This window comes from Carettochelys insculpta, chromosome 10 (assembly GCF_033958435.1).
Source record: "Carettochelys insculpta isolate YL-2023 chromosome 10, ASM3395843v1, whole genome shotgun sequence".
Lineage (NCBI taxonomy): Eukaryota > Metazoa > Chordata > Testudines > Carettochelyidae > Carettochelys > Carettochelys insculpta.
The window spans coordinates 35,745,890-35,772,401 of record NC_134146.1 but is presented as its reverse complement, the minus strand read 5'-3'; the positions used below and the strand labels follow the sequence as shown (position 1 = coordinate 35,772,401).

The 26,512-nt window shown below is 40.4% G+C and overlaps 1 protein-coding gene across 1 annotated transcript in view; it reads left to right on the top strand.

Moving 5' to 3' along the window:
- The window catches only part of WDR49 (WD repeat domain 49), a 61,303-nt gene that overhangs the window by 23,742 nt on the left and 11,049 nt on the right, over positions 1–26,512 (top strand). Inside the window, exons 7-15 of the mRNA XM_075004374.1 lie at positions 2,089–2,322; positions 10,142–10,306; positions 12,586–12,701; positions 16,607–16,737; positions 19,642–19,740; positions 21,563–21,718; positions 22,532–22,719; positions 23,145–23,342; positions 25,267–25,463. Coding sequence (XP_074860475.1) covers positions 2,089–2,322; positions 10,142–10,306; positions 12,586–12,701; positions 16,607–16,737; positions 19,642–19,740; positions 21,563–21,718; positions 22,532–22,719; positions 23,145–23,342; positions 25,267–25,463 — 1,484 coding nt within the window. The remainder of the gene's footprint in view (positions 1–2,088; positions 2,323–10,141; positions 10,307–12,585; positions 12,702–16,606; positions 16,738–19,641; positions 19,741–21,562; positions 21,719–22,531; positions 22,720–23,144; positions 23,343–25,266; positions 25,464–26,512) is intronic.

Genomic DNA, 26,512 nt, shown 5'->3' with positions numbered 1-26,512 from the left:
GTTACCATTCAGAGGGTGGTGGATTATCTATGCCAATGACAGGTAGTATCTACGATTTCAGAGAGACGGATTGCCCATCCTATCTGTGCAAGCAGTGTCCATGCCAAAGCACTACAACAGCATAGCTACAGCCATATCTCTGCAGTGTTTTAAATGGAGACGGGCTCTAGGTTATTGTCAGACTCAACATTTCTCTATGGATGATTGAGATTATGATTCAGATTCATCATTATAAAGTCAAGAAAGGAGCTTCTGATCCAATCCTGAGCAGAGCAAGTGAGACCAAGACCAATATCAAACCCCGCAGTATCACATTCCTTTGAATTATGTTTTCTCTCTAATTGCTAAACCATTATAAGCACAGGGCAGTGTGTGTTGTTTCTGGCATTAGGATAAATCTGTTTCAGGCTGATGAATGCATGGTAATCTGAGTCTCTATGTCTATCCAAAAACAACCACCCCGCTCTGTTACCAAGAGCACTCTCTGATTTACTGTCAGCAGAAACCACAACAAACTTCTACCATCTGATGTTACATGGGATGAGAGAGATGCATAGAGACAAAACTCACCAGTTCATGAGGCAGAATTTTAACAGAACAAGAGACCTGAGTCACTGGTTGCACCATGTCTTGTATTGGATAAGTCATGGAGATAGAATGGGCTTGTTTTAGCCCAGCACAAAATTACATGTTTAAACACTTGGATCAATGTACAGCTTCTGAATTAAGCTGTGCTGACAGATCTTGAGAGAGAAGCGCCATATTCACAGAACACATTCAGTATGGGAACACTCTGGGCTCCAATTAGGATTTACCACATTCGGTAAAGACTCCAGGCACTAGTGCTCCTGGCTACTCATTCTCTTCCCAATGGGCTTGTTTCTTAATTGTCCCTCTGTTATGTATTTGATGCTTTTGCCTACCCCATCCACTTCTTAATAGACAAAAAGCATCCCTGAATTCTGAGATTTGCTATACGGCTGTGATCACATTTCAATCACTGAGTCGCCCAATACTTAGATTTTTGAAATAGATGAGAATTGATGTATGCAGAGACCTGTAGACCCAGTGACTTTGAATGCATGTCCCATGACTGTACCTCTGGAGAATGGCTTGCACTTGGTGTATTTGATAACTTTGCTTCTGGTCAGAGATCCAGTGCAAAAAGAGCCAGGTTTGTGGGGTGGGGCACATGAAGGAAAGTGCATTGGCAAAAGCTGTTTGAAGAAGCTTGCAGAGCAAGTGCTCCTCTGCATCCACTTGCTGGTGTGTTGCTGCTATAAACTTTGAAGAAAACTAAACAAAAATAGAGCTTGCTTTTTTGCCTTCTCTAGAATGTGCTGTTACTTATTAGCTATAGCTGGTGTATATTCATAATGAGCCTTTACAGTCGGCCACGTAAACAATGACATAAAAATTACCTATTTATTTATATACTTAACAGACTATAGCATTTGCTGCTAAGCTGTTAGTCTCTGGTGTCAACACTCATACAGTTCTATGAGAGAGATTTTATTGTAACTGTTCCTAATCTGCTTTAGTGGATGCAAGGCTCATATAAAACATTTCCAACTCCCTAGGGACACTAGCAAAATACAAATACTACTAGGCTGATGTCTCAACCTTGTTCTGACTATTCTGACTCACTAATTGTTTTTTTAAGTGTAATTCCCAGTGGTTTTTAGATAACACTGGCTCTGGTTCTTCTCTCAACTGCAGCAGTATAGACCAGGAGACTAATGGAGTTACAGAGATGTAAAATCTTGAACACCTCTGTTTTCACTCTGCCCTTTCTTCGTCTCATCTTCCTAGACTACTCAGCAAAGACGTTACCTCATGTGTCTGTACAAATTGCTGGCACAAAACAGCCCTGACCTTGGTTATAATACAAGAAATAGTAAAACAAACTCCTGACAGTCCTTTGTAGAATAAACTGAAGAGATGACTTCTTTCCTCTTGCATTTGGTGGTAAATATTAATAAAGCAAATCAACAATCCAGCACTAGCACTGCAATAACTAATCACTGCAATGTATTCTGAAGAAAAAAATGGGGATAATGGGTGATTTCTTCATCATTATGTGCACAGGTGCTAAGACTCTGGGATATTCAGCATCAGTTGTGCATCCAGAGGATTGCTGGCTCATTTCCAAAGTGTCTGAACTTCCAATCCACCCTTTATTTTAATGAAGCTCATGGACAGCTTTTTATCTCATTTAATAACCAGCTGATGTTATTGGAAATGAAGCAAGAAACTGGCAGAAAGGTCACAAGCCATGGGAAAGCAGTTACTTGTGTTCTTTACAATTCAGTCTTTAAGCAGGTAAAGGTGGGGGGGGGCAAAATAAATAACATTTCTGTATTTTCCTGATAAGCAACTTGAAAATGTGTGTTACTCTAAGGTGATTTCCTTAATTTGATCTCAGAAAGTTAAATTAGAAAGAGAGAGAGAGTGAGAAACCATTTACTTTGAAAAGAAAATTATCTCAAACTGAAGCATGCTAATTACATCTTTGTATGATTTTCCTGAAGAGGATTGTGGGTATTCTAGTATCCCAACAGCTTAATTTAACTAAGCCACCTGCTTTCTTTAAACCTTCTATCATATTTGAAAAATGATTTGGTTTCCAGAAAAGGTTCAATGTTAAAAAGATATCAGCATACCTCACATTTCTAAGAAGTACCAAAGATAAATATAAAATCACTATTCTAAGAGATCGTCCAGACTAGTCCTGGTATGACTGCCAGTTGCAAATGAATGTGATTATACAATTCCCCTTTATAGCCACCTTCCAGTAACCATCCCTGTGGCTAGATCTGAAATATGCATGAAATATAATTAGTGAAGATTCATTTTTGCTAGAACATTTTACACAAGTGGCTTACAGTGGCAGACTTGGATGTATTCATAATAAAATGATTCAGTTAAATGTAATACCACTTGGTATGCAGTGAGAGTGTTGTTTGTCTTCACAGGACTTTAATGATGCACTGCAGTCTTTGGTATCAGAGCATTACCTGCATCTCAATGAACTGCTACGGTTACTATACAGGGATATGTTTCTGTGACAGATTTTACTGAGCTCTGCTCAACCAGCCCCTTTTATCTACAGGCTGAGATTTAGCCAAGACAAACCTCAGAGCATGCAGTGGTATGATATGGGGTATCAGCAAATTATCATGGTTTTTGGTGGCAATTTGTTTGGTACAAAGAAGTGTTTAAAACATGGTAGGAGTAGTATGGTAGCACTAGCCTAATTGAGCAAAAGGAAGAAATCTTTCCAGAATGCTGTAAAAGAAATAAGCCATGCTGTTAAATTAGATAATAAATATAAATCCCATGTTGGTGGAGCAGGTACTGAATTTATGTTAAAAAGAAATGTTTGCATTTGTTCATGCTGTAGAAACCCACCAGGTCTAAGAAAATCTATTTTATTCTGTTACTGCTAGGCAAGTATTATCATACACCTTTACTACTAGAAGCTTATGTGTTTAGGAAAAGTTCTTTTACATGCAATTACCTCTTAAAATGCTACTCATGAGGTCAAATGTGGTTGCAAAATTGTAGTAGTTTATGTAGGTGGTAACTCTACTTCAGCTGCACTGGGTAACTTGTGATACACCTAAATTTTTTCATGGCAAAACATGATGTGCATTTATCTCAGCAAGACTAGTTTGTGAGATGGGTACTGGAGAGTTCCTTCTAGACAACAGGAGTTAAAGCAAAGCAAGATGATCACTTATGGCCTGACCCTGCATTGTCTAGTGTGGAGTGGACTCCTGTGCAGAGATGAAGCCATTCTGAAGTCAGCAGGGCTTCATGTGGATGCAGCACTCAACCAAGCACAGTGAACTGCCGAACTGAGATCTTAAGTCAGCAGGAAACCGTCACGCCTTCTTTTGGTATAATCCATTCAGATCTCACAAGCCAAACATGACTCAATTGGTTCAACAGACTTTGGGTGGGCAAGGAAGGTATAGTCTCAGTGGTTGGACCTTGAGCCAATACTGGAGCAATGGAGTCAGGCGGAAATGTGCTGCTCAAAGTGCTTTGCTTTAAGATGTGAAACTGAGGTTTTGAGCTCTTGTAATCATTGGAGAAATTGTGTCACTTTATGAAAGAGTACAGATTTTAGGTTGGGTACCCTGGCCAGATTCTAACTCTGCTTATGACATTCTGCCTTTCATTTCCAGTTGGTTGTCATTTTCTTCATTTCTTTTCATTAAACAGTTGTGCTTTGTGGATGTGTGTTGTTAGAGAGGGGCCATATTTTCACCCTCAAGGTAGCTGCATTTCCTTGAGGAATGATGGGATCCCTCTGTGTTTCAGTTTTCAAAACAGTTTTATATGGTAAGAATACTGTGAAGTCGTCTTTTATTATTAATAACAATATTGATTAGGTAGGGCCCTAACAGAACTAGAATAGCTTGTATCCCATAACTTATCTACAGTGGCTGATGAGGCATTCCAGCTCTACTGGCCATGGAGAAAGGAGGTGCATTGGATTTCTCTGTGTACAGTACTAGGCAGTGAGCAAGTCATGGAATCAGAGGTGTAGGGTGTGTGTGTGCGTGTGTGTGTGAGAGAAAGAGAGAGAGGGAGGGAGGGAGAGATGGGGAGGGCATTAGAAAAGGACAGATAGAAACAGGCAGAAGGATTCTCAAGAAGAGAAAGACAGGCCTAGGAGAGGTGGGAGGCATTCGATCTTCCAGTGTTCAATTTAGTGCATCTGGTGGGACCTTGCTAAATTGCTGAGGGCATCCCCATCAGTGGAGATACTACTGCTCTTCATGAGGAGTAAGGGTCCCATTGACTTCCTGCAGGTGAGACTGTATAGAAGTGCAAATTAACATACTTTGTCTCCAGCTATGTAATTAATGCATCTGGAGTTGCGTATCTTAATTTGATATTCCCCTCTAATGTAGACCTGAAGAAGAGCCATTTAGAACAGTGAGAGAGAGGCTGCACAAGTTTGAGAATAACTCCTAATGGCGGGAGTTCTCACACAGAATCCAGTCTCCCTGATCCAATGACTCTTTAATTATTTAACTAAAGTCCAACAGCTTCAATAGGACTGACGAAGGGAGCCTCATGTCAGACTATACCATATGCCAATGATTAGAGTGCTCACAAGAATGATGGTAGATCCTAGTTCAAATCCCTTTGCTCTCTTGGTGGAAAGGAAACTTGAACCAGTGTTCCTCCATGTTCTAGGGTAGTACCCCCACATGGCTAATATTATGATGGAATTCTTCCTCCTGTGCCTCAGATTTTGCTAAAATGGCTTAGGCCCCTAACTCCAAAGAGGGTTGCCAGCTATGAAGTGCAAGAGCAGCTATGTACATCCCTGCAGCCTGGACTTAAGTACCTCTCTCCATTATAGGGCTGGCACTCAGCACACACCTGTCTGGCTGACATCTTCCATTCTCTAGCTTAGACAGTTCTCCAGTAAGCATGCTTGCTTTTGAGAGTTGCAGACTGAGGGTTTGTCTATGTTTACCAGAAGATTGACACTCCAGAGATTGATCTTCTGGGAGTCGATGTAGTGGGGCTAGTAGGGATGCAGTAAACTGAATGCCGCTTATATTTCTGTGGCTCCAATACAATGTGAGGAGTAAGGGAGATTGATGGGAGATTTTCTTCCATTAACCTTCCCGCAATGGAGACCCTGCAGTAAGTCACACTAAGTTATGTTGACTCCAGCTACACTATTGGTGTAGTTGGAGTAGCATAACTTAGTTCAACCTTATTCCCCCTAGTGTAAACCCTAAATCTACTACTACTTTGTTAACTTAGGCACCTAACAGTCTTTGTGGATTGCAGTGATTTTCCAGGGATTTGGTGTCATAATAGCTAACCCCTTTTGCGCATCCAAGTTTTAGTTTCTCTCTGTCTCAATTCTTCATCCGTAAAACGGGGATGAAAACTTACAAGAACATTTCATGAGAGTCTGACCACTGATCCTGGCTTTGTCTTGAATGGTCACTGCTGCACCCTCATCCAGTGTCTCACCTCCTCCAGCCATCTCTCATATTAATACAATTTTTTCAACTTTTGTGATGCCCTTCATCAGTTAATCTCAGTGCCCTAAGAAAACGTCATGGGATAAGTAGGTATTATTAACTGCATCCCACAGATGTGGAAACTGAAGCACAGAAGTCAAGGGACCCATCCAAAACCACACAGTAAGGCACAGGCACAATCAACAACTTAATTTGCATTTCTTGACACCTATTCTTATGTCTTAATGGCTAGACAATGCTGTCTTGTCTTGCTCTCCTTATTTAAATAGTCCAGGATTCCTTAGATAATAGTGAGAGTTGAGAATAACATCAGCATATCATAGAACTTGTATTCAAAGCAGACTTGCTTGTAATTAGAGTTCAATTTGGGTGCCCTTTAGGCAACACATTTAAGGACATGAGCAATATAACTAATTTAAAACTGAGTTTGCAGCATATTGCTTTTCAACAATAAAGCCTTGTTTAACTACTAAAATTTCAAGGGAGTCTACCTTATTTCAGTAGATTATAGCCTTACTTTTAAAAACAGTCAAGGGAGTCCACTTATTTATTTATTTTACCAGAAACTAAGGTTAAAAAAAACCCAAAAAAACCCCCAAAAATGAAAACAAAAATAAAATCCCTGTCTGTAAATGTTTAAGGTCAGAGAAATGAGCTGTGCAGAAGCTGTACTTCCTTGTCTTTGTAAGCAAAGGTATTGTGAAAGAAAATTAGTGATTGATATAAATTTTGCATCATGTGAATTGCATCATGAAAGAAATTTGATTTGGTAAGACTGCTGAGAACTCCTTGATGAGCACTTTCTGTGGGAAGGAATTGGAGTCTTTTGTTGCAGAAATCGATAACTATCTTTCTGAGCATCTGATTTAACTAGGAAGAAAGTACTTTGAAAAAAGTGAAGAATGACTAAATCTCAGCACTTACTCTGTGTTAACTTAACCGGGAAAGGGGTTAAATAAAAGGATTTGTATAGTTAGTGAGTAACTTTTAAAAATTCACCACTTGGCAACAGTTGCTGTGCTTGACTGAGATACATTGTTACGGTTTCTTATTCTAAGGACAGGGATTCAACAGTGATACCAGTGTGGCCACTGTTGGTGCACCTTAGCCACTTTAATGATGGCATTCAAAGGTGATTTTTTAAAAAGCTAAACCCCAGAATGCTTCTTTTCATGCAAAACTCCCATTGGCTTCAGTGGGAATCTTGCTTGTTTAAGCACTGAGGTAAGAACTGATGATTTCACCCAGCAGTAAATATACAGCAAATGGAAGTAATAGTGAGTGCATCTCTTTTAAGCAATTTAACGTACCACACACTGAAAAGATCCAAAATGGAAATAACCATAAGGTATTCAACTGGACTTTTTCTTAATTTATGATGCCTGGTCTCACTGTTGAATTCTAAATTGAGGCTCATATATGCTGAGAAGTTCCCTAAACTATTTCCCTTTCCACAAATGTAGTTGTAAGGATCCATGACTGGGTGAATCAGTTCTCTGTGAAATAATCAGCGCAGATTTGTCTGAGCATTTAGCACAAAGCATTTTGTTGAGTGTGCCTGCAAGTTTCCAAGCTGGAAAGTTGTGGATGTGTTTCATCCCCGCTGAGAACATTTCTAGTTCCCGATGTAACTTGAGATGTTGTCTCTTGAAGGAGCTGGTCACCCATCTTCCATGCTGATGGATAGGGCCCCAGCAAATGCACAGCCATGGAAAACACATCACGGACTGTGAAAGTTGGTCTCCCTTTGGCAATTTGCTCTTTTGTACATTTTTGCGCTATATGGGGGTGGCCAACCTGAGCATGAGAAGGAGCCAGAATTTACCAGTGTACATTGCCAAAGAGCCACAGTAATATGTCGGCAGCCCCCATCAGCTCTCAACTCCTGCCAATCAGCACTTCCCTCTCCTTCCCAGTGCCTTGTCCCCACTGTGACCAGCTGTTTCCCAGCATGCAGGAGGCTCTGGAGAAGGAGGGAGGAGAGAGGCTGTGGCAGGCTCAGAGGTGGGGGCAGAAAGGGGCAGGACTTTGGGAACTACAGAATCATAGAACTGGAAGGAACCTCGAGATGTCATCAAGTCCTCTCCCCTGCACTCACGACAAGCCCAAGAACCATCTAGACCTGTGGTATCTGACTAGTTCTGAAGCAGTAGCCCTTATAAGCCGCATCTACACGAGCCGGCTACTTCGAAGTAGCCATGCCAACTTCAAAATAGAGCCCGCCATGTCTACACGTGGCGAGCGCTATTTCGAAGTTGAAATCGACGTAAGGCAGCGAGACGTCGAAGTCGCTATCCCCAACAGGAGATGGGAATAGTGCCCTACTTCGATGTTGAACGTCGAAGTAGGGAACGTGTAGACGATCCGCGTCCCGCAATATCGAAATAGCGGGGTCCGCCATGGCAGCCATCAGCTGAGGGGTTGAGAGACACTCTCTCCAGCCCCTGCGGGGCTCTCTGGTCACCGTGTGCAACAGCCCCTAGCCCAGGGCTTCTGGCTGCTGCTGCTGCAGCTGGGGATCCATGCTGCATGCACAGGGTCTGCAACCAGTTGTCAGCTCTGTGGATCTTGTGCTGTTTAGTGCAAGTGTGTCTGGGGGCGGCCTTTAAGGGAGCGGCTAGCTGTTGCCCCAGAAGTGCTAGTCCGCCCTGTGACCCTGTCTGCAGCTGTTCCTGGCACCCTTATTTCGATGTGGGTCACTTTGGTGTGTAGACGCTCCCCTGCAGCGCCTACTTCGATGTAGTGCTGCCCAACGTCGACGTTGAACGTCGACGGCACCAGTGCTGGAGGACGTGTAGACGCTATTCATCGAAATAGCTTATTTTGATTTCGCTACATCGAAATAAGCTATTTCGATGTAGCATACCCGTGTAGATGTAGCTATAGTGAGAATAGTGGCTACTGCGATAGAGAACTAGACACATCATTCTGAAAATATATTTATTTTTCAAGCCAACTAGCCACGCTCAACTAGCCAAACAGTCATACGTGGCTAGTGGTTAATGTGGTGGACACCACCGATCTGAACCACAAGGAGTCGAGTGGGGGCAGGGCCTGGGACAGAGCTGGGGTTTGAGCAGCAAACATCTCTAGCATGTTGGAAAGTTGGCACCTGTAGCTTCAGACTCAGAGTTGGCACATATGCAAAGAGCCACATACTAACTTCTGAAGAACCACATGTGGCTCCAGAGCCACAGGTTGGCCACCCCTGCCCTATATGATGCCAATTTCACAGGGCAGACCAGCATTTCTCAAATTGGGGATCACAAGGTTGTTTCTGGGGGGTTGCAGGATTGCTACCCTCACTTCTATGCTGTCTCCAGAGCTGGATGGCTGGAAAGGGGCAGCTGTTGTCCAGGCACCAAGCTCTGAAAGCTGCACTGTGAGCAGTAGAAGAGAAGTAAGGGTGGCAATACCTAATCACACCACCCTTCCTTCAGCACTACTGTCTTCAGAGTTAGGTTGCAGGAGAGTGGCAGCTGCTGATTGTGGGCCCACCTCTGCAGGCAGCAGGGGAGAAGTGAGGGTGATGAAACCATGCCATGCCATCCTTACTTCTGCATTGCTGCTGGCAGTCCCTCTGCTTTCAGAACTGGGATCCCAGCCAGCAGCTGCTGCTCTCCAAATGCCTCCCTCTGAAGGCAGTGCTGCCCCCAGCAGCAGTGCACAAGTGTGGCAGTACCACAACCCATCTCTACAATAATCTTGCACCACCTCCAACTTCTTTTTGGGTGAGGACCCCTACCATTGGATCACCATGAAATTTCAGATTTAAATAGCTGACATAAGGAAATTGTGAAATTGACCACAATGGTGAATTGGTAGGGCCCACTGTGAATCATTGCTCTTTGGCTAATTGGAACTAGCTGTGTACTTAGGTTTTCCAAGGAACAGACCTAGGCATAAACTGTGATTGTGTGGAATGGTAAAGCTTTTAACGAGATGAAAGGGAAAAGATGGGGAAAATTAATGCAATAATCTGATTTGCATTTAAAATGTAGCTAATTATAAAGTGCAGTGCACATATGTATGAGATTACTATGAGAGCGCGAGAGAGAGAGAAAACACAGGATTTTAAATTCCACCTTAATTTCTCCTCTCTTTTTCCCCACTGCCAGGTAATCAGCTCTGATAGAGGATCTACCATTACCTTCTGGCTGATAGACACTGGGCAGAAAATCAAACAGTTTACTGGTTGCCATGGCAAAGCTGAGATCAGCACTATGACACTGGATACCACTGAGACAAGGCTCTTAACTGGGAGCACAGATGGAACAGTGAAGGTGTGAGGGGAAAATATTTCAACCTGTCTGCTTCCATTGCCCTTTTTAACAGATAGATACAATGTGCCAGAACACTCAGCTACTAAACGATGACTGGTTTTTCCATTGGCCTTGTTAAAGAGGTGATGGGATGAACTCAGAAACGAGAGGTTGAAATCCTAATCCTGTTGGGAAAATGCAGTTAAAGTTAATTGCCTGTCGAACACTTTGGAGAGACAGAGCTTTACAGAACAATTCCTTCTTTGTTAGTGCTCTTCCTTTCCTCTAAGCAGTTTCATTACAATCCTGTCTACAGCACATGGCCATTATTGCCTTAACCACCAGACAATCATTTCCACTGCTTTTCTTGGAGCACTCACTTGTTATTATGAAAGAGCGCATTATTGTGGTAGCCAATGCTTGTGGCTGTAAAACTACTATTTTGAAATGGAGGCTTGGTTAGGTAAGACACCCTCAGACACATCAATTCAAACTTTGCTATATTTCAAGTTAAAATGAATTTTAACTCTTAATTATCTCCGTGAGAATTTACCCCTATCACAAAACCAACATATAATTTGATAACTGGTGCCTGTGTTTCTATTAAAGAGAGAATAAATACCTCATTGAATACCAACTTTGTAGACTGTAGGTCAAAGTACAGATATAGTGACATAACCCTGGCCAATGTTATGATAGGTTTTAAGCCAGTGCTATTAGTTTTTTGCTTTCATGCATACTAAATTCATCCAATTTAAAAATGTAATAGGTTGTTCAAATTGATTTCTGGCCTCCTATTATATTGGTTGAAGTTTCTGAAAATCATCAACCTCAAGAAATCATTTCCCCAGACTAGGCTAATTTTGATAAAAATAGTCAGACTTACCTATTAATTCTATTATGGTAGCTCCTAGAAGTCCCAGTTAAGATAGGGGCCTTGTGGTACTAGGCACTGTACAAACACGTAATATGAACGGTATTTGGTCCTGCCATGAAGGCAGGGAGCTGGACTTGATGACCTCTCAAGGTCTCTTCCAGTCCTAGCATTCTATGATTCTATGAAAGAACATTGCTCTGGGGAGCTTATAACGTAAATAGAGAAGACCAAGTGCTGGCAGGGAAATGGAAAGATGATTTAACAAAGATAACATGAAAGTACAGTGGGAGAGCCAGACACACAATTCAGGTCACAGGTCAGCATCCTATCCTTGGTGCCATGCTCTTTCTGTTTTCGTGTTTCTTAACTTGTGTCTGTGGTAGAGATGGGCCTGAATCATAAGATTCAAATACAAATCCAATTTCTGGATACCTGTCTCACCATAAAGATAGGTCAAAGCCATAAATACTAGCATCTGAACCAAACTCTGCCAAAATTTGGGAGTTAAGGAGAGGGGTGTGGAATTTTAATATATCTTCAGTATTTGCCCCCTTGAGGTATCCTTTTGGCAGTGGAGTATTTACCAAAAAGGTAATCTTTCAGGATAACAAGACAAAATGTACTATATTGGTTTGTCTTGCTGCTTCCTTGGCTGCCTGGGTTCTAATGCCATGATGGTAAGTCTCACATGTACAATTGGCTATGTTTAAAAGATTCAGATCTTTAAAATATCACTGGCCCAAGACCCAAACATGTTAATTCACAGTATTGGACCAGCATTACATTTTCCCCTTTATCCTTCATTGTGGAATAGGGAAAAGTTTATTTTTTTGATGGGAACTATTCTTATTTTAATGAAGGTGTCAGAAAGGTGTTCAAATTGTTGGCGTGTTAGTAGAGCCCCAGCAAAGACTGCTTTGAAATGAACAAGTAAGGCAGTCAAAGGGCTAAATAAATGCACTTTTGTATATGATTTCAAGGGATTTCGTGGATGAGGAAGGTATTACATGGAGATCACTCCTGTGTGTGTTAGCGCATCTGAGAGCAGGGGTGGGCACTGGATGGAGAATCATTCTTGATTCTGGCCCTGTGTTCTACTCCTGGCTTACTGTTGGAGCTTGGACAAGTCATTTCATCTTTGTGTCTCCTTTTCTCCATCTACAGGAAGGGGACAATGATATTTGCCTCCTCTGTACAGTAAAAGAGCTATATAAAAACTATGGAGGGGTATTATTGTTATTTATTTACTATTATATGTTATGAGACTGAATTGTCTTCAATGCTGTTACTTCTGATTTATAGCAGGGAATGAGGTAAATCCAATCCAATAGATTTATTTCTTCAGTGATCCTTAAATTACCAAATGATTTGCTGCTTGCCTATGCTGAGAGGTTATGGATAATTTATCTATTTTTAATTGAAGATTTGGGATTTCAATGGACACTGTCACCATAAACTAAATGTTGGAAGAGACCGAGCAGTTGACATCTCCCAGATCATGGTACTACAGAGGACTATATTAGTCACAGGCTGGGACAGGTACTGTATATATTATTCAAACAACAGGAAGAGATAAATTCTTAAAATGTACTCTTTGCCTCAGTTTCTGGAGATAAAAATATATCAAAGCCTAATTTTTTTCCAAGCACAGTAACTCATTGAGTAGTTGGCAACTCATTTCAGGAAAAGATTTCGATCTGACTGTGTATCAGTGGAAAAACAGTGTGTTTCTTAAAAGATACAGTACAACTGGGGAAATTACTTGCTCTGTCTCTTGCAAACTAGGGCCCCGATCCTGCAATGGAACTAAAATGGATTCTAGAAGCCAGGCTGAATCTTCCATAATTCTGACTACAGTGAGACCACTGTAAAATGAATTGCTGCAGTTTTAGCCTTGCTTGGCCTTTCAAAGTGTTATTCCCCTTGCCTTTTATGAGTGGAAAAATATTCTTTTAATGTTGCTTGAGCTTCTGGAGGAATGAAAACATATTTCTCTTTTCTGCACCCAGACAGCATGCAGATGTGAGGATAAATTGTATATAGAAGGACATAATTTTAAAGCATTCTGTCCATAAATCAGGAAACTCAGAATACAGATGCTATTGTCACTAAAGAGGTAATTTTTAGAGCAGTTGTTCAGTGTAGAATTATGCTAATTGGCTGGGAACAGGATACAATATATCATTTCATTACTTTTGAAACTCTGAGAACCGAATCCATTTTTATGACTTTTAGCAGGTACAGATTTAGAAATAAAACCTTCTCTGATGACCATGAACTTGTCATACATAGCAACAATGTTCTGAATACAAGAAAAGAGGTGTATTTGAATATCCAGACTGTCCATTGTTCATGTCCTGAGGCTCAGTCTAGAAACATAAATTTACCTTTAAGAGACTGCTGCTGCTCACACATTCTAGCAAAACAATCGCTACTCTTTAGTGATTCAAATCCACTTTTTTAGTCTGAATTGCAGTGATATTCATAGTGGACCACAGAGAAGTAAATGCATTTAGTACACTGCTGGTATTGAATCAGAGTCATCTGGTGACGAGCTGTTCCCACATTGTTTCTGAGGGTTAGCAGACAAGTTTTCAGTGTTGTTACTTGAGATGTCCAGAGCCTCATCCTTCTCCTGATTTTCAGGCTTTCCCCTTGCTCTAAATTCCTCTTGCTTGCTTCTAGCAGCTCTTTGAGAATGGACTCCTCTTTGTCCAGGCTTCTGAGGTAGGAGAACATAAGCAGATACCGCTACGAACAAAATTTTGGTTTCCTTCTCTCAGGAATGTCCTAGTGGCAAGTTTTATTCAACAGCAGCTAATGATACCAGCACTATTAAATAGACCATATTTTATTTTGCATTGGAAATAGAAAACCAGTGTAAATAAAATAAAGCAGAATAAAACAAGTTGGCACTAGATGCAATGCAAAGCCTCATGCAACCAGGGTAAATCCTGTTGGTAAAATTTATAAATGTGAAAGGACTGAAAGACTTGCGCTTCAGCAAAGGTCACATGGCTTTTTTTCCCAGCAGCTTGTTGAGTGTTCCTCACTTTCAGTGTTCATCTTCGGCTTGGTTTAAACTGATGAGGGAAGTTGATCTAAGTTACACTAGTTACATATTCTAAATTACATAACAAGTTGATGTAAGTTAGATTGACTTATAACTGTGTCTACACTGCACGGTGTGGATGGGAGATGCTTTCCCACCAACATACCTTCTGCCACTTGAGGAGATGTAGTATTGAAGTTGACAGAAGAATGGTCTTCTATTTACTTACAGCATCTTTGCAAGTAACAGAGAGAAAGCTGTGTTAGTCTATATACTATCAAAACAAAAAAGCAGTCAAGTTCGCAAGATTCACTAAATAGATGGCTCTGTATTGATCACAGTGGCACCAATTTAGCCAGTAGGGAAGACAAGCACTTTTTCTGCTTGTCCTTCCAAAAAGTGATGCTCAAATTTCTCAGATCTTTTCGGAAATGATTGGTTATCTTTAAAGATAATCCATATGCCATCATCCCTCTGATAACAAAGCACAGGTACTAACTTTACGCAATGGGATCCCTGATCATTAGCTGGTTCAGTTTGTTCCCCTCCAGACTGTGGGAAGGTAGAAGCTAGAGATTTGGACCACGCTCATTTCCTCATAGGTTTGCCAACTTTGGTTTGATGAATTTTTGGAGGTTTCATCACATGACATAATCATTAATTAAAGATTATTTATTTTTAATTCCTGGAGATTTCACTACAACCCTATCCTCATGCCTGCCTCCAACAGGTCTGCATTAGTGCATCCTTGTCCCCATGGAAACCTCACTGGTTTTCGTGAAGTTGTGTGAGAGACCAGGGGCCTATCAGTGTGGAACCCTTTGGAGTGGGGCTGTAGTGGGTGGAGATGATGTGGTGTGAATCTTATGCCACTGTGACCCAGAGGTGGTATGATGTTGTACTAAATTTATCTTAAGCTACTGCCAACTGGCCAAGAGAAACTTATCTTCACCAAGAATTTTTTTAGTCAATGGGTGAATCTACACTAGGAACTAACATTGAAGTTAACTTCAAAGTTAGGCACTACTTTGAAGTAGCCAGCAGAGAGTCCACAAACATTTTCCCCTTACTTCTAAGTTAATTTTGAAGTAGGAAGCCCAACTTTGAAGTCCTTGCTCCATTCCCGGAAAGTTTCACTTTGAAGGAAGGTGTATGTAGATGTTCAACTTCAAAGTTGCTTACTTTGAAGTTATTTTTGTAGTGTAGGCACAGCTATCATGTCATAAACCCAGTTCAGGTCTCTGTCACAAACCTTCTTAATTATAACAGTGGGTGGGATTCCTGATCTGTGAATCAAAGTGAAATGGATTTAGTGGATGCCTTCTTACATTTTAATAAATAATAGCCTCAAAGACTACATCTATACTACTATGGGGATCAACATTCTGAGGTCTAGTGAAAATCAGACAAATTGCTCTGCAGTCAACCTTGTTACTTTATCCTGGATGAAACAAGTAAGGAAGTTGATGCGAGAGTTTCTCCTGTCAATCCCCCATAGTGAAGACCCTGCAGTAATTTGAGTTAAGGTATCCAGCTCCATTATTCATGTAGCTAAATTGCATACCTTAAGTCGACTTTCTGTGGTTGTGGAGATGTAGCCTGCTTCAAAGCCAACACGAGTCATTAAGAAGAATGTTTGCTCTGCCAAGGGAATGGGAAAGTGAATGATAATTTTGATATTCATTGATTTAAAACATGAAGTACATGGTCATTAAGACTAGTGACCTCACACAAAACTCAGACAATCAAGATATGCATGGATTTTGCATTATTGCAAATAGCGATGCTTATGTGATGCTGACCAAAATGTAATCAGTCAGAAAATTCTCACAGACTTCAGTAGGAGCAAGACTGATTTTTTTCATTTAGAATATGGACATCAGTTTTTCTTAGTTTTTGCTGAATCTCCAACTGGAAGATGTGGAAATGAATTTCTTACTGTGAAGTATTTTAAGTGAGGTCTTGAGAAGGAAAATGACATCCAATGTGTTCTGGAGTTTTTGACACATGAAATGTCAAAATCTGCAGGCTTATTTTATTGTATTTCCACACTTTCTAGAATCACTAAAATGATTCATCTTGTTCCAGCTCTGGTTAGAGTATATATCCCCTTAGATACTGATACTGCAGGGAACAGTATGTGCTATGATGGGGACAGGTTCAGTATTTTGTCTGGCAGAATGACAGAACAATAGCTGCTGGAAGAATTACGCTTGGATTGTAATGTACAAGCATTTCAGTGGCAAATAAAAGCAAAAGGACAGAGCTTTTAAAATTTCCACTCACTATTATTAGACTAAATTATTATATTAAAAATACCAACAACATTTTTGAAGTATTCAGACATGACTAGATTGACTAAATGCTTCTTTCTGCGTGTCTCTTTTGTTAGAATAATTACTGTCTTCCGACTGAGCAACCTGACTCAGTTTTTTGTTCTGCCTGCAGAATGGAAAGGAGGAGTAGAGCACCAGGATGACATCCTATGTGTTGCATTTTTACCTCCACATACTCTAGTTACAGGTAGCCTAATATTAATTGCCTGATATTTATATTTATTTTTATTTATTGCCATATCTATATAGATAGATAAATAGATTCAGAGGTCATTCTGAACGCTTTGCACATAACCATCTTTCCCCTGGACTGGAAACAGATTCACTTGAGGTTTACTTAGTGGCTTGTGAACTCAAATTGTATTCTAGTAAGACATCCATATCACAAAGCTTATATATATATTTGTTTACATTTTCTAAGTTATGCACCTTAGTCAGCAGCATATTAGCTATGCCAGCCCATGTAGTAATAGTCAGCCTTGCACGATCATGATGTCCTCATTCCCAAATCCCAACTCTTCGATTTTCCATATATATATAAAAGCTTTGTGATATATGTATGTATGTATGGAAAATCGAAGAGTTGGGATTTGCACATCATTATAGTGCAAACCTTGCTCTATTACTACATGGACTGGAATAGCTAATATGCTGCTGGCTGAGGTACATAACTTAGAAAATATAAACAAATTGGAACTCCTTAAGGAGACAGGAAAAACACACTGCTAGTTCTCTTGTTTTATGTTTTCTTCGGCAGGGCTGCATCTGGCTCTCATGGACAAAGTGACAAGGGCACTCAGCCCCATGTTTTTCATATTCAGCAGAATGATTACAACAGGATATTTTCCATGTACTGAAGAATAAAAACATTTGCAATAGGAGGCCCATTAGTCTGGATTCAATGCAAGTTTTATGGAATTGGTGATTGGCATTAGTAGGACTTAAGTAACAGGAAAACGTTGAGAATAAATGGTTCGGTTTACAAAAAAATTCCATAAACCAGAATGTTGTGCATTTTTTGAAGAGGCACAACAGTTATTTAAATTTCTGTAAATATGGTGGCATATAGATTTATTCTTCGCTTGAGTTGTATGTCAATCAATTTGTATGTTGCTGTCTTAGTCCGTCAGACTGTCTCCCTCTAGTGACTAGCCTCATCAAGAGCCCGCTACTTACAAACAATTAAAGGAGCTAACTCAAGTGGATGGAGCGCTTGCTGAAGATCCCTCGTTCGTTTGTTGCTGGTAGTTATTGCATGAGAACTGGGTGAGGGATATCTGACTCCTCTTGAATTTGATGCCTGTGAAGTATAATGATTAAATTTCCGTGGAAGCTGAAGACCCCAGTCCCTTTAGGAAATGGCTAAATGTATAAGCTTTGTGATATCGATGTCTTACTAGATTACAATTTGAGTTCACAAGCCACCAAATAAACCTCAAGTGAATCTGTTCCAGTCCAGGGGAAAGATGGTTATATGCAAAGAGTTGAGAATGAGCTCTGAATCTAATTTCTAGGTCCAAACTGAAAGTTTGATTAGAAGTTAGATCAGAAGCTGTGGGAGATTTATTTTTATTTATTTATTTTATTGGTTTGCATGGGGCAGAAATATTATATGAATAGTTAATCATGTGAAATTTAAGACTAGGGTGCCTAAAATATAATATCAGCTTGTGAGATTTTGGCATTTTCCAGCCTCAAATTGAAGCTTAGTTCTAGTTTGGCTTTGAACCAGAACCTCAAACTAAAGCAAATTTAAACATCTCTATAGCCTTAGTTAATGAAGAAAAGGAGTAATACGAGTGACTGGAGATGAAAGGCTTCCAATACACCAGTATCTTAAGGCAAATATCATAATCAGTGAGTTTATAGGAAGTGAGAGGAAAGTACTGTCTCTCCATTATTATATAAATACATGGACAAAAAGGGAGGCTTTTTCTTTAAATCAGGTATTCCTCTATATCAGTTATTTTGCTTTATTTAGCCCCCAAAGCTTTAGTCTTCCACTGGGGAAGGGAGATTAAGAACGTACTCTGGCTATTTCCAGTTCTAACAAGTAGCCTTTTCCAGTCTCACTAAACGACTGCTGGAGATAACTATCATAATGCAAAGGACTTGATTATGATCTCACTTAAGCTATGTCTACACTTGCAGCTACAGGTATGATTCCCAACTGAGTAGACAAACTCATATATGAGCTTTCAGTGACCTAGCAAGCCAAAAATACTAGCATGGCAGAAGTATATGCTCTCTATGGTGAGCTCACACCACTGCTCATGTTACAGTGGCTATGCTACCTTTAGTGCACTAGCTCAATGAAAAGTTAGCTCAGCTCCAAATGAAGATGTAGCTGTTCAATGATATCATACAGATGCAGCTCCAGTGACCACCTGTGAATTTCACTAGTGAAAATGAGAATAGGATCGGGTCCAATGTAAGACAAACAGCTTAGTTTGTCAAATCAGGGCAAATCTGGCCTTATAGCTTGTTAAACTGAAAGCAAGAATTTGGACTTCAGCCACCATCCTCATTCAAGCCTGCTGATGGCAGACAGATTGCAGCCATGAGTTGCTGAATCTGTCCATAATCACAATACTACAGAGAGTGATTTGTGCTGCTTATGTCTAAGGCTTACTTTCTTTTTTTGTGAATTGGTAAAATTGTATAGGATTTGGACACATTACATCTAATGGAATGTATGGATCAAAATCCTGGGAAATGCTGGAACTTGGGGTGCGTGGGGTGCTGCAGCACACCCTAGCTTGAAATGCTTTTCATTATAGACAGGGTTTCCAGTTTGGTTCAGCAGCCCTCACTATACAAATTGTTCCAGTCCGTCTGCTTAGAAAATCTGTCAGTTTCTCCTGGGTCTGCTTTTTTTTTTATATAACCAGAGAACTGACCCCTTTATAGTAACCTTTGTAGGGGAGGATTAAACATGAAAAGGTTATAGGCACATGGGAATACAAGCACTACAAATCCTTGCAATGTGACCTGTCATGTTGTGTTAGCAATAAAAGAGTTCTAGTTTCGTGAAAGATCAAGGCTGGTTAGTAAGTTTAACAGTAAGTTATCTTTTCTTTGTCTAATGCAGGGAGCTGTGGAGGTGAAATTGTTGTCTGGAATAATAGTACAGAAACAGCCTACCTTAAAATTTACCTGGATCCCCAAAAGTCCCTCAAATCCAAATTGGGTGAGTGAGCATCTTATTGCAGCAGCACTGCTTTCAAGCTCTAGGCAAAGCAAACATATTGTTTGCCTCTGCATGTAATATTAAGTGAGGCACTACATAACTGATAATTGAGTAGAGATTAGGGGGATTATTTACACCCTTGCCAGAGTGACAGAAAGCAGCCTTGAGGTTGTGTTTGCTTTATACATATTAGTTTATTCTTTATATCTCTCGAGGACTTCGCTTTTGTTTATTGTCACACATCTACATAAGCATTTGTATATTATTACCTTCAGCAAGGAGCATTCCCTTAATTTTTGCCTTGTTCAGTGTTGAATAAATAACACTAACTAAACCTTGCAGAGGCTGCTACCCTGGAGACTGCTCAGAACTTGAAAACGTCACTGGGTTGATAGTTTGCATAGATTAGTGGCCTAATGTATACGAAGCCCCATGCCAGTGGGTAATTTATAATTATTCCCCGATCAAATCTGGAGTACATTTTATGATAGCACACATCTGAGTATAAGGAAAATGACTTGGCAAATACCTTCTATAGTTCATACTTAAATTTCAATGAGTTTCTTCCAAGTTTTGTAGGGGAATAAATAACGATATATATCATATCTTGACATTCATTTCTCACTTGCACATAATCTGTTTAGCAGGGTCATAGGAAAGGCATGTCTGGGGGACTGATTTTATAATAAGCAAAACACTGCAGAGTGAGAATGCTTAAATATTGTGATTACAGTAGATATGCCAAAGGAACTACAAGAACTTCCTTATCCTTAAAGGATTTAAACCTAAGGGCCATGTCTACACTAGCCAAAAACTTCAAAATGGCCATTCAAACGGCCATTTCGAAGTTTACTAATGAAGTGCTGAAATACATATTCAGCGCCTCATTAGCATGCGGGCCGCTGCGGCACTTCGAAATTGATGCGTCTCACCGCCACGCGGCTCGTCCTGACGGGGCTCCTTTTCGAAAGGACCCCGCCTACTTCAAAGTCCCCTTATTCCTATGAGCAGGTGGGAATAAGGGGACTTTGAAATAGGCGGGGTCCTTTCGAAAAGGAGCCCCGTCGGGACGAGCCGTGCAGTGGTGAGCTGCATCAATTTCGAAGTGCCGCGGCTGCCCACATGCTAATGAGGTGCTGAATATGTATTTCAGCACTTCATTAGTAAACTTCGAAATGGCCATTTGCAAGGCCATTTCGAAGTTTGGGGCTAGTGTAGACACGGCCACTGACTTTAATCAGCTGATGATCTGGTCTAGACAATGCAGATCATATTACCGCTGAGTGACTCTTGAAAGTGGTCCTGCTGTTCAGTAAACATTCTGCAGGGATTGTGGTCAGATGCTCAGACAGTGCAAATTGGCACATTTGTACTGACTTGAATGGAGCTATGTCATTTTATACTCTCTGGTGATCTGGTTTCCATAACTGGGTAAAACTTCTCTTCAGATAGGCATTTGTTCATCATACATAGAAAACAAGCTAGTCGATATACTGTGTGCTCATTAAAGAGGAGACTGGAGATCTGAGAGAACCATAATCCACCATTTATAATGCTGGATAATATCTTATTCTATGAAATAGTGCTATTGAAATGCAAATTCTCAGCTTGCAGGGTAAGAAATTGTTCACCAAGAGTAAGCATGGCAGAATTTGACTCATATTAATATTTATAATAGTGCAAACACCCAAAGGTTTAGCGTGAATTCATAAAGTTACAGATTTAAAAAAAACTTGAACAAAGTCAGATACCAAATGATTTGAGATGTCTACTTATAACAGAAATTCCTTTTGTTGACTATAACATGGAATGTCTCTTACAGGTAACCTGTTACTACAAGAGCCACTTACTTCTGCTCCAAGAACATCCCCTAGAAGACGTATGTCTGTAGGTGACTCCTATGACTCTGACTCTGAGTGCAAAAATGCTATTATTAAGCTTTTATTCCTAGAAGCTAGAAAGACCACTTCCATGACAGGTACCGTAAAGTAACTTCCACACACTAGACTCTGCTTACTTTGCCCATACTGAATACTAGTACTTGGAAAAGCTCATTATTAATAGCAATAACTGATTATCACGTCACAGTTTCCTTTCCTTCTTGCCTCTCAATAGGGACCTTACAATACTTCTGCTATAGGATGCCAGAATATTTTTCAAACAATGCTCTTTTATTTTGTATCCTTTCTCATTGTCATCTGGTTTGATTTACCCAAGAGTCATATTGATAGTATCTGAAGCCTGGATATGCATAGAGAACTAAACAATGGCTGAATTTGGTTCTGTTCTGGCTATATGCAGCATTGTCTTTGAGAACATAAAATAAAACTTCTTTATGCATCCATATTCTGAGTCAACATCATGTTTTTGCCAAGCAAATTGGAAAGCATCTGCAGAGATTTGGAAGTCTGCTGTTAAATGGTCTATTTAGAGTTTTTTTTTCCTGTACCCATAAAATAAATTGATTGACCAGAATTCCTTTCACTACCATAAAGAAAACCAATTACATAAAGATTACAGTGTATCACAATATTCATGGAAAAAGTTAACAGGTTCCTAAAGAGAATTTTTAGTACTATGTTTTGTTGGTATAGCTCTGAACCGCATACCTCAAATGCCTATTTAATAAAACATGTTTCATGTGACTGAAGTTTACTGTTTGAAGGTGACCTGCACAATATTAAAACAGTAACAAAAATAAAAATGCAGGTTCATGCATAACAGAGAATTGCTTGTAATAATGAAAGCTGATGATTCTTGCTGCTTATTCAGCCATCTTTCTGTGTTATAGGTGGAGCAAACTTAGTGTCATGTGGAGGTGCTGGCTATGTTAGGTTCTGGAATACCTTGAAAAGCCAGCTCGTGGCAGAGTTTGAAGCCCACAGTGGGGTTGGATCCATTACCATGACCATTGATAAAATGTGTCGATACCTCATAACAGGGGATATAGCAGGATGGATGAAAATATGGAATATACAGGTACAATGAAATAATTTGATTCTCTCTTTCTGTTTCTCATGTTCCCAGTTTGTTGGGATACATGCAAATAGGTTGGGTTTAACCTGTTTAAAAAAGGAAAAAAGATTGATAAATATTTTCAAACTTGGGGCCTTAAATATCCATTGAAATAAGTGGGAATTTTTCAATGGATTTCAATGGGTGCTGGATCAGATCCTGGAATACCTATAGCCATGAATCTAATGCAAAGTTGGTCAGAGGTGTCACATTTTTCTTTAAAATCCAGGAGGGAGAAAGTCTTTTAAAAATTTGTTCCCCCTGTTCCTTCAAGGGAAGGATTTGCCCCTCCATCTATCATGCACAGCCAGCTCTGGAGCCTCCTCAGAAGATTTTTAGATCCAAAAACACCTCCCTACTTCAGATAACTGCCATTTCCTTTTCACCAGGACTACTGCCTCAGTTCCAGTGAGAACAAGGTATCCCAGCCACCTACCTTGATAAGATCATTTCAGCCACATGATGACTGTATTACTTATCTGGAGACATGTGTGAGAAGCAGTTCCATACTCATCCTCTCCTCCTCTTCAGACTGCACTGTTGTTCTTAGCGATGTGTCTGGTACAACAATCGGAATATTTGGCCAGGTAGAAACACTTCTCTTCACAACTGTTATGGGTAGTGCTGGCTGATACAGAATGCTTCACTTCCAGGATGATGACTTTTTAATTAACTCCATCTCTGCTATGCTTTCACATCAGTTTCTATATTGCCACAGCAGTCCTGGAGATATTTGACATGCAGTTTAACCATGTTTGCTATTTTTGTGTAGGCGATAGCAGAAATATCTTGAGCAGATTTTCTCTTTAGATTTCGGCATTTCTGCTTGAATTCTTGGTTGGGAAAACAGAATGTAAAGGAAAACATACCTGTGGCTGGGGAGTTATCCGTGATTTTTTATATAAATTTAAAATGCTTGGTTTCAGCCCCATCTAAGTTGTGGCCAAAGACTGAATCATTACTAGAGCGTGTCAGGAATTTGTCGACAAAACAGTTTTTAGTTGGAAAATGATAAAACATTTCATGGAACTGTATTGGCGTTTGACAAAACTTTTGTTGGGAAGTCTTCTGAAGTTCAGGGTGGAACCTCTTATCAAAACAAGTGAGAAGGATGTTTACCTCCTCTCAATAACTGATTCAGAGCAGGGACTTGAGCTGTGGTCTGCACAGCTCAGGTGACTGCTTTAAATCAGTCTACTGGCTAATTTACATTAGGCTTCTCTCAGCTTCTTGTATGCTCGTGGCATATTGGGCTCTCTTAGGAGGAATGTTTCCAGCAGATCTAGAGACGTTTTTATTCCCCTCTATTTAGCATTAGTGAGGCTACATCTGATGTATTGCATCCAGCTGTGGGTCCCCCAATATAGAAGGATGTGGATGCACTGGAGTGGGCCCAGCAGAGAACAACAAAAAGGATTAGAGGGCTGTAGCACATCTCCAGTGAGAAGAGGCTGAGGTATTTGGGCTTATTTAGTTTTCAGAAGACAAAAGTGAGGGGTGATATGATAGCAGGCTTCAGCTTCCTGAATGGCACTCTAAAGAGGCTGGAGATAGGCTGTTCTCAGTAGTGACAGATGGAAGAATGAGGAGCAAGGGTCTGAAGTTGCAGTGAGAGAGGTGTAGGTTGGCTATTAGGAAAAACTATTTCACTAGGAGAATTTTGGGTGAAGCACTGGAATGCGTTACCTAGAGAGGTGATGGAATCTCCATCCCTCGAGGTTTTTAAGTCCTGGCTTGACGAAGTCCTGGCTGGGATGATTTAGTTAGGGCTGATCTTGCTTTAGGCAGGGGACTGGACTCAATGACCTCCTAAGGTCTTTTCCAGCCCTAGGATTCTATGATTTTCTCTTGAAGTTGCACAACTTTATACCAATGGGCCAGAGAGAAAGTAGTTAGGGAGGCTCAGGTCCCTGCTTTGCCTGATTTGGAAAACTTGTGGTGCAGGAAAATTGTTTGCTGTCCAGCTCTAGCCACCACTTACATTTTTTTACCTTCCAGCACTCCTGAAGCCATGTTTCTGCTCCAGTAGATAATATCTAACTCATGGAGCCATGTCTTCTAAGAAGCACTTTTAATAATAAGTAATAATTTAATAATATATCACATTTAGTCTCTATGAGTTCAGAGAGACTCCCCACCTAGTGGTAGGAGTCCACCTAGTGATAAAGGGCTAGGGGGACCTGGGTCCTCCCACATCACTGAGTGTCACATCCAAAGTCCTCTTGAGCATTGTAAAGCAGGAATCTGCTATCCGTGGACCAGTGAACATTCTTCCCTGGTTCTTTTCCTAATCTTGCATGTAGCTCCTATAAGCTACTCTAATGTAAATAGTATGGATCTGGATCCAGCGGACCAGTTGCTAACGTGCATGTGGAAGAAAATGAGGAAAGCCAATAGCTGCCTTAAAACTTTGCATCTGAGGATACTTGTACATGAAAGAGGGTAAAACTGTAGTAAGAAATGTTTCTAGTTCTCAGTTGCTTTAAAGTACTTCCTGCTCAACCTCATTAGGAAAAACACTGGCAAATTGAAAATGCTTCCTCCCACCCCAAAGAAGAGCAAAATCAGTACAAAAATGTGAGCCAAAGGGAAAAAAAGGATGATGTTCTAATGAAAAAAGAAGTCCCTGCTCTTGAAGATGAGCCCTCTCCTAACCCCTTGGAACAAGCTATACTAGTGATGAGAGGCAACGAGGAATCTGTAAACATGTAAGTCATTTATTAAAAGGAGGTTTGCAAAGTAGCCTTTGGCACATTTTTAAAAATATTTGTTTTCATCCTAAATTGAGACAAAATAATTAGATTTTTTTCAATGCAGTTACTTCTTTATTGTGAAAAGAAACTCAAAACAATTTTTATTTGAATTTTTTGAAACATTTCATTTTCTCACTTTTGATCAGAATGAAAAATTTCTACGTGCCTAAAGCAAATGTTTCATTGTGGCTTGTCGCCTGATGGAAAATGAGTTTGCTTTTGGCAAAAATGGAAATTTCTCCACAGAACATGTCAGTTTTGCAAAAGTTCATTTTCTGTCAGAAAATCCTGTCCCCTGTAAAGGGGCAGAGCTGCTCCTGTGTCTGCACGGAATTCCTCCTGGAACAGCTCATGAGGCAGTGCAGTGCCATGCTATCGCGAAGCTATGATACCACCTAGCTCTTTCTGTTTATTTCTATTCTCAGAATACTTTATGTAGGGGTTAAGTGAGAGCATACTTTCTGTCTCCTCCTTTATATTATTGTTTTATAAAAGTTATAACTGAGACAGAGGTGAACTGACACAGGAGGACAGTGGAAGAGCTGGGAGCAGGACTCAGGTGTCTTGAGTTCAAGTCAGTACTCAAGTCACACTCAAGGTTGATGAAAGACTTTGCTGGGCCCTGTGGTGGGGAGCTGGAGCAGAGTTCCCTGCATGGGGTGGGTGGAGCCTTGGGTGGAAGGCTAGCCCTGAGGAGGATCAGGAGGCTAGCCTCCTGCAGCCAGCCCCTCAGCACCATTAGGCCACAGGGCATGTGCCACTGTGGGCTCCAGTGGCAATTTAAAGGGCCTGGCACTCTGGCCACAGCTGAAGAAATGGTGGAGGTAGTCCAGAGCCACTGACCCTTTTAAATTGATGGGTCCTCAAAAATTGTATGCTGCTTTTGTGATATATTTTAGACTACACTGTTTCTTGTATCATAACCATAATAAGCCTGCAATTTATTACCTCCCATTCAGAGGGTTTATATTTGTTCTTGAAGCTCAAGTAATTATGTGTATATC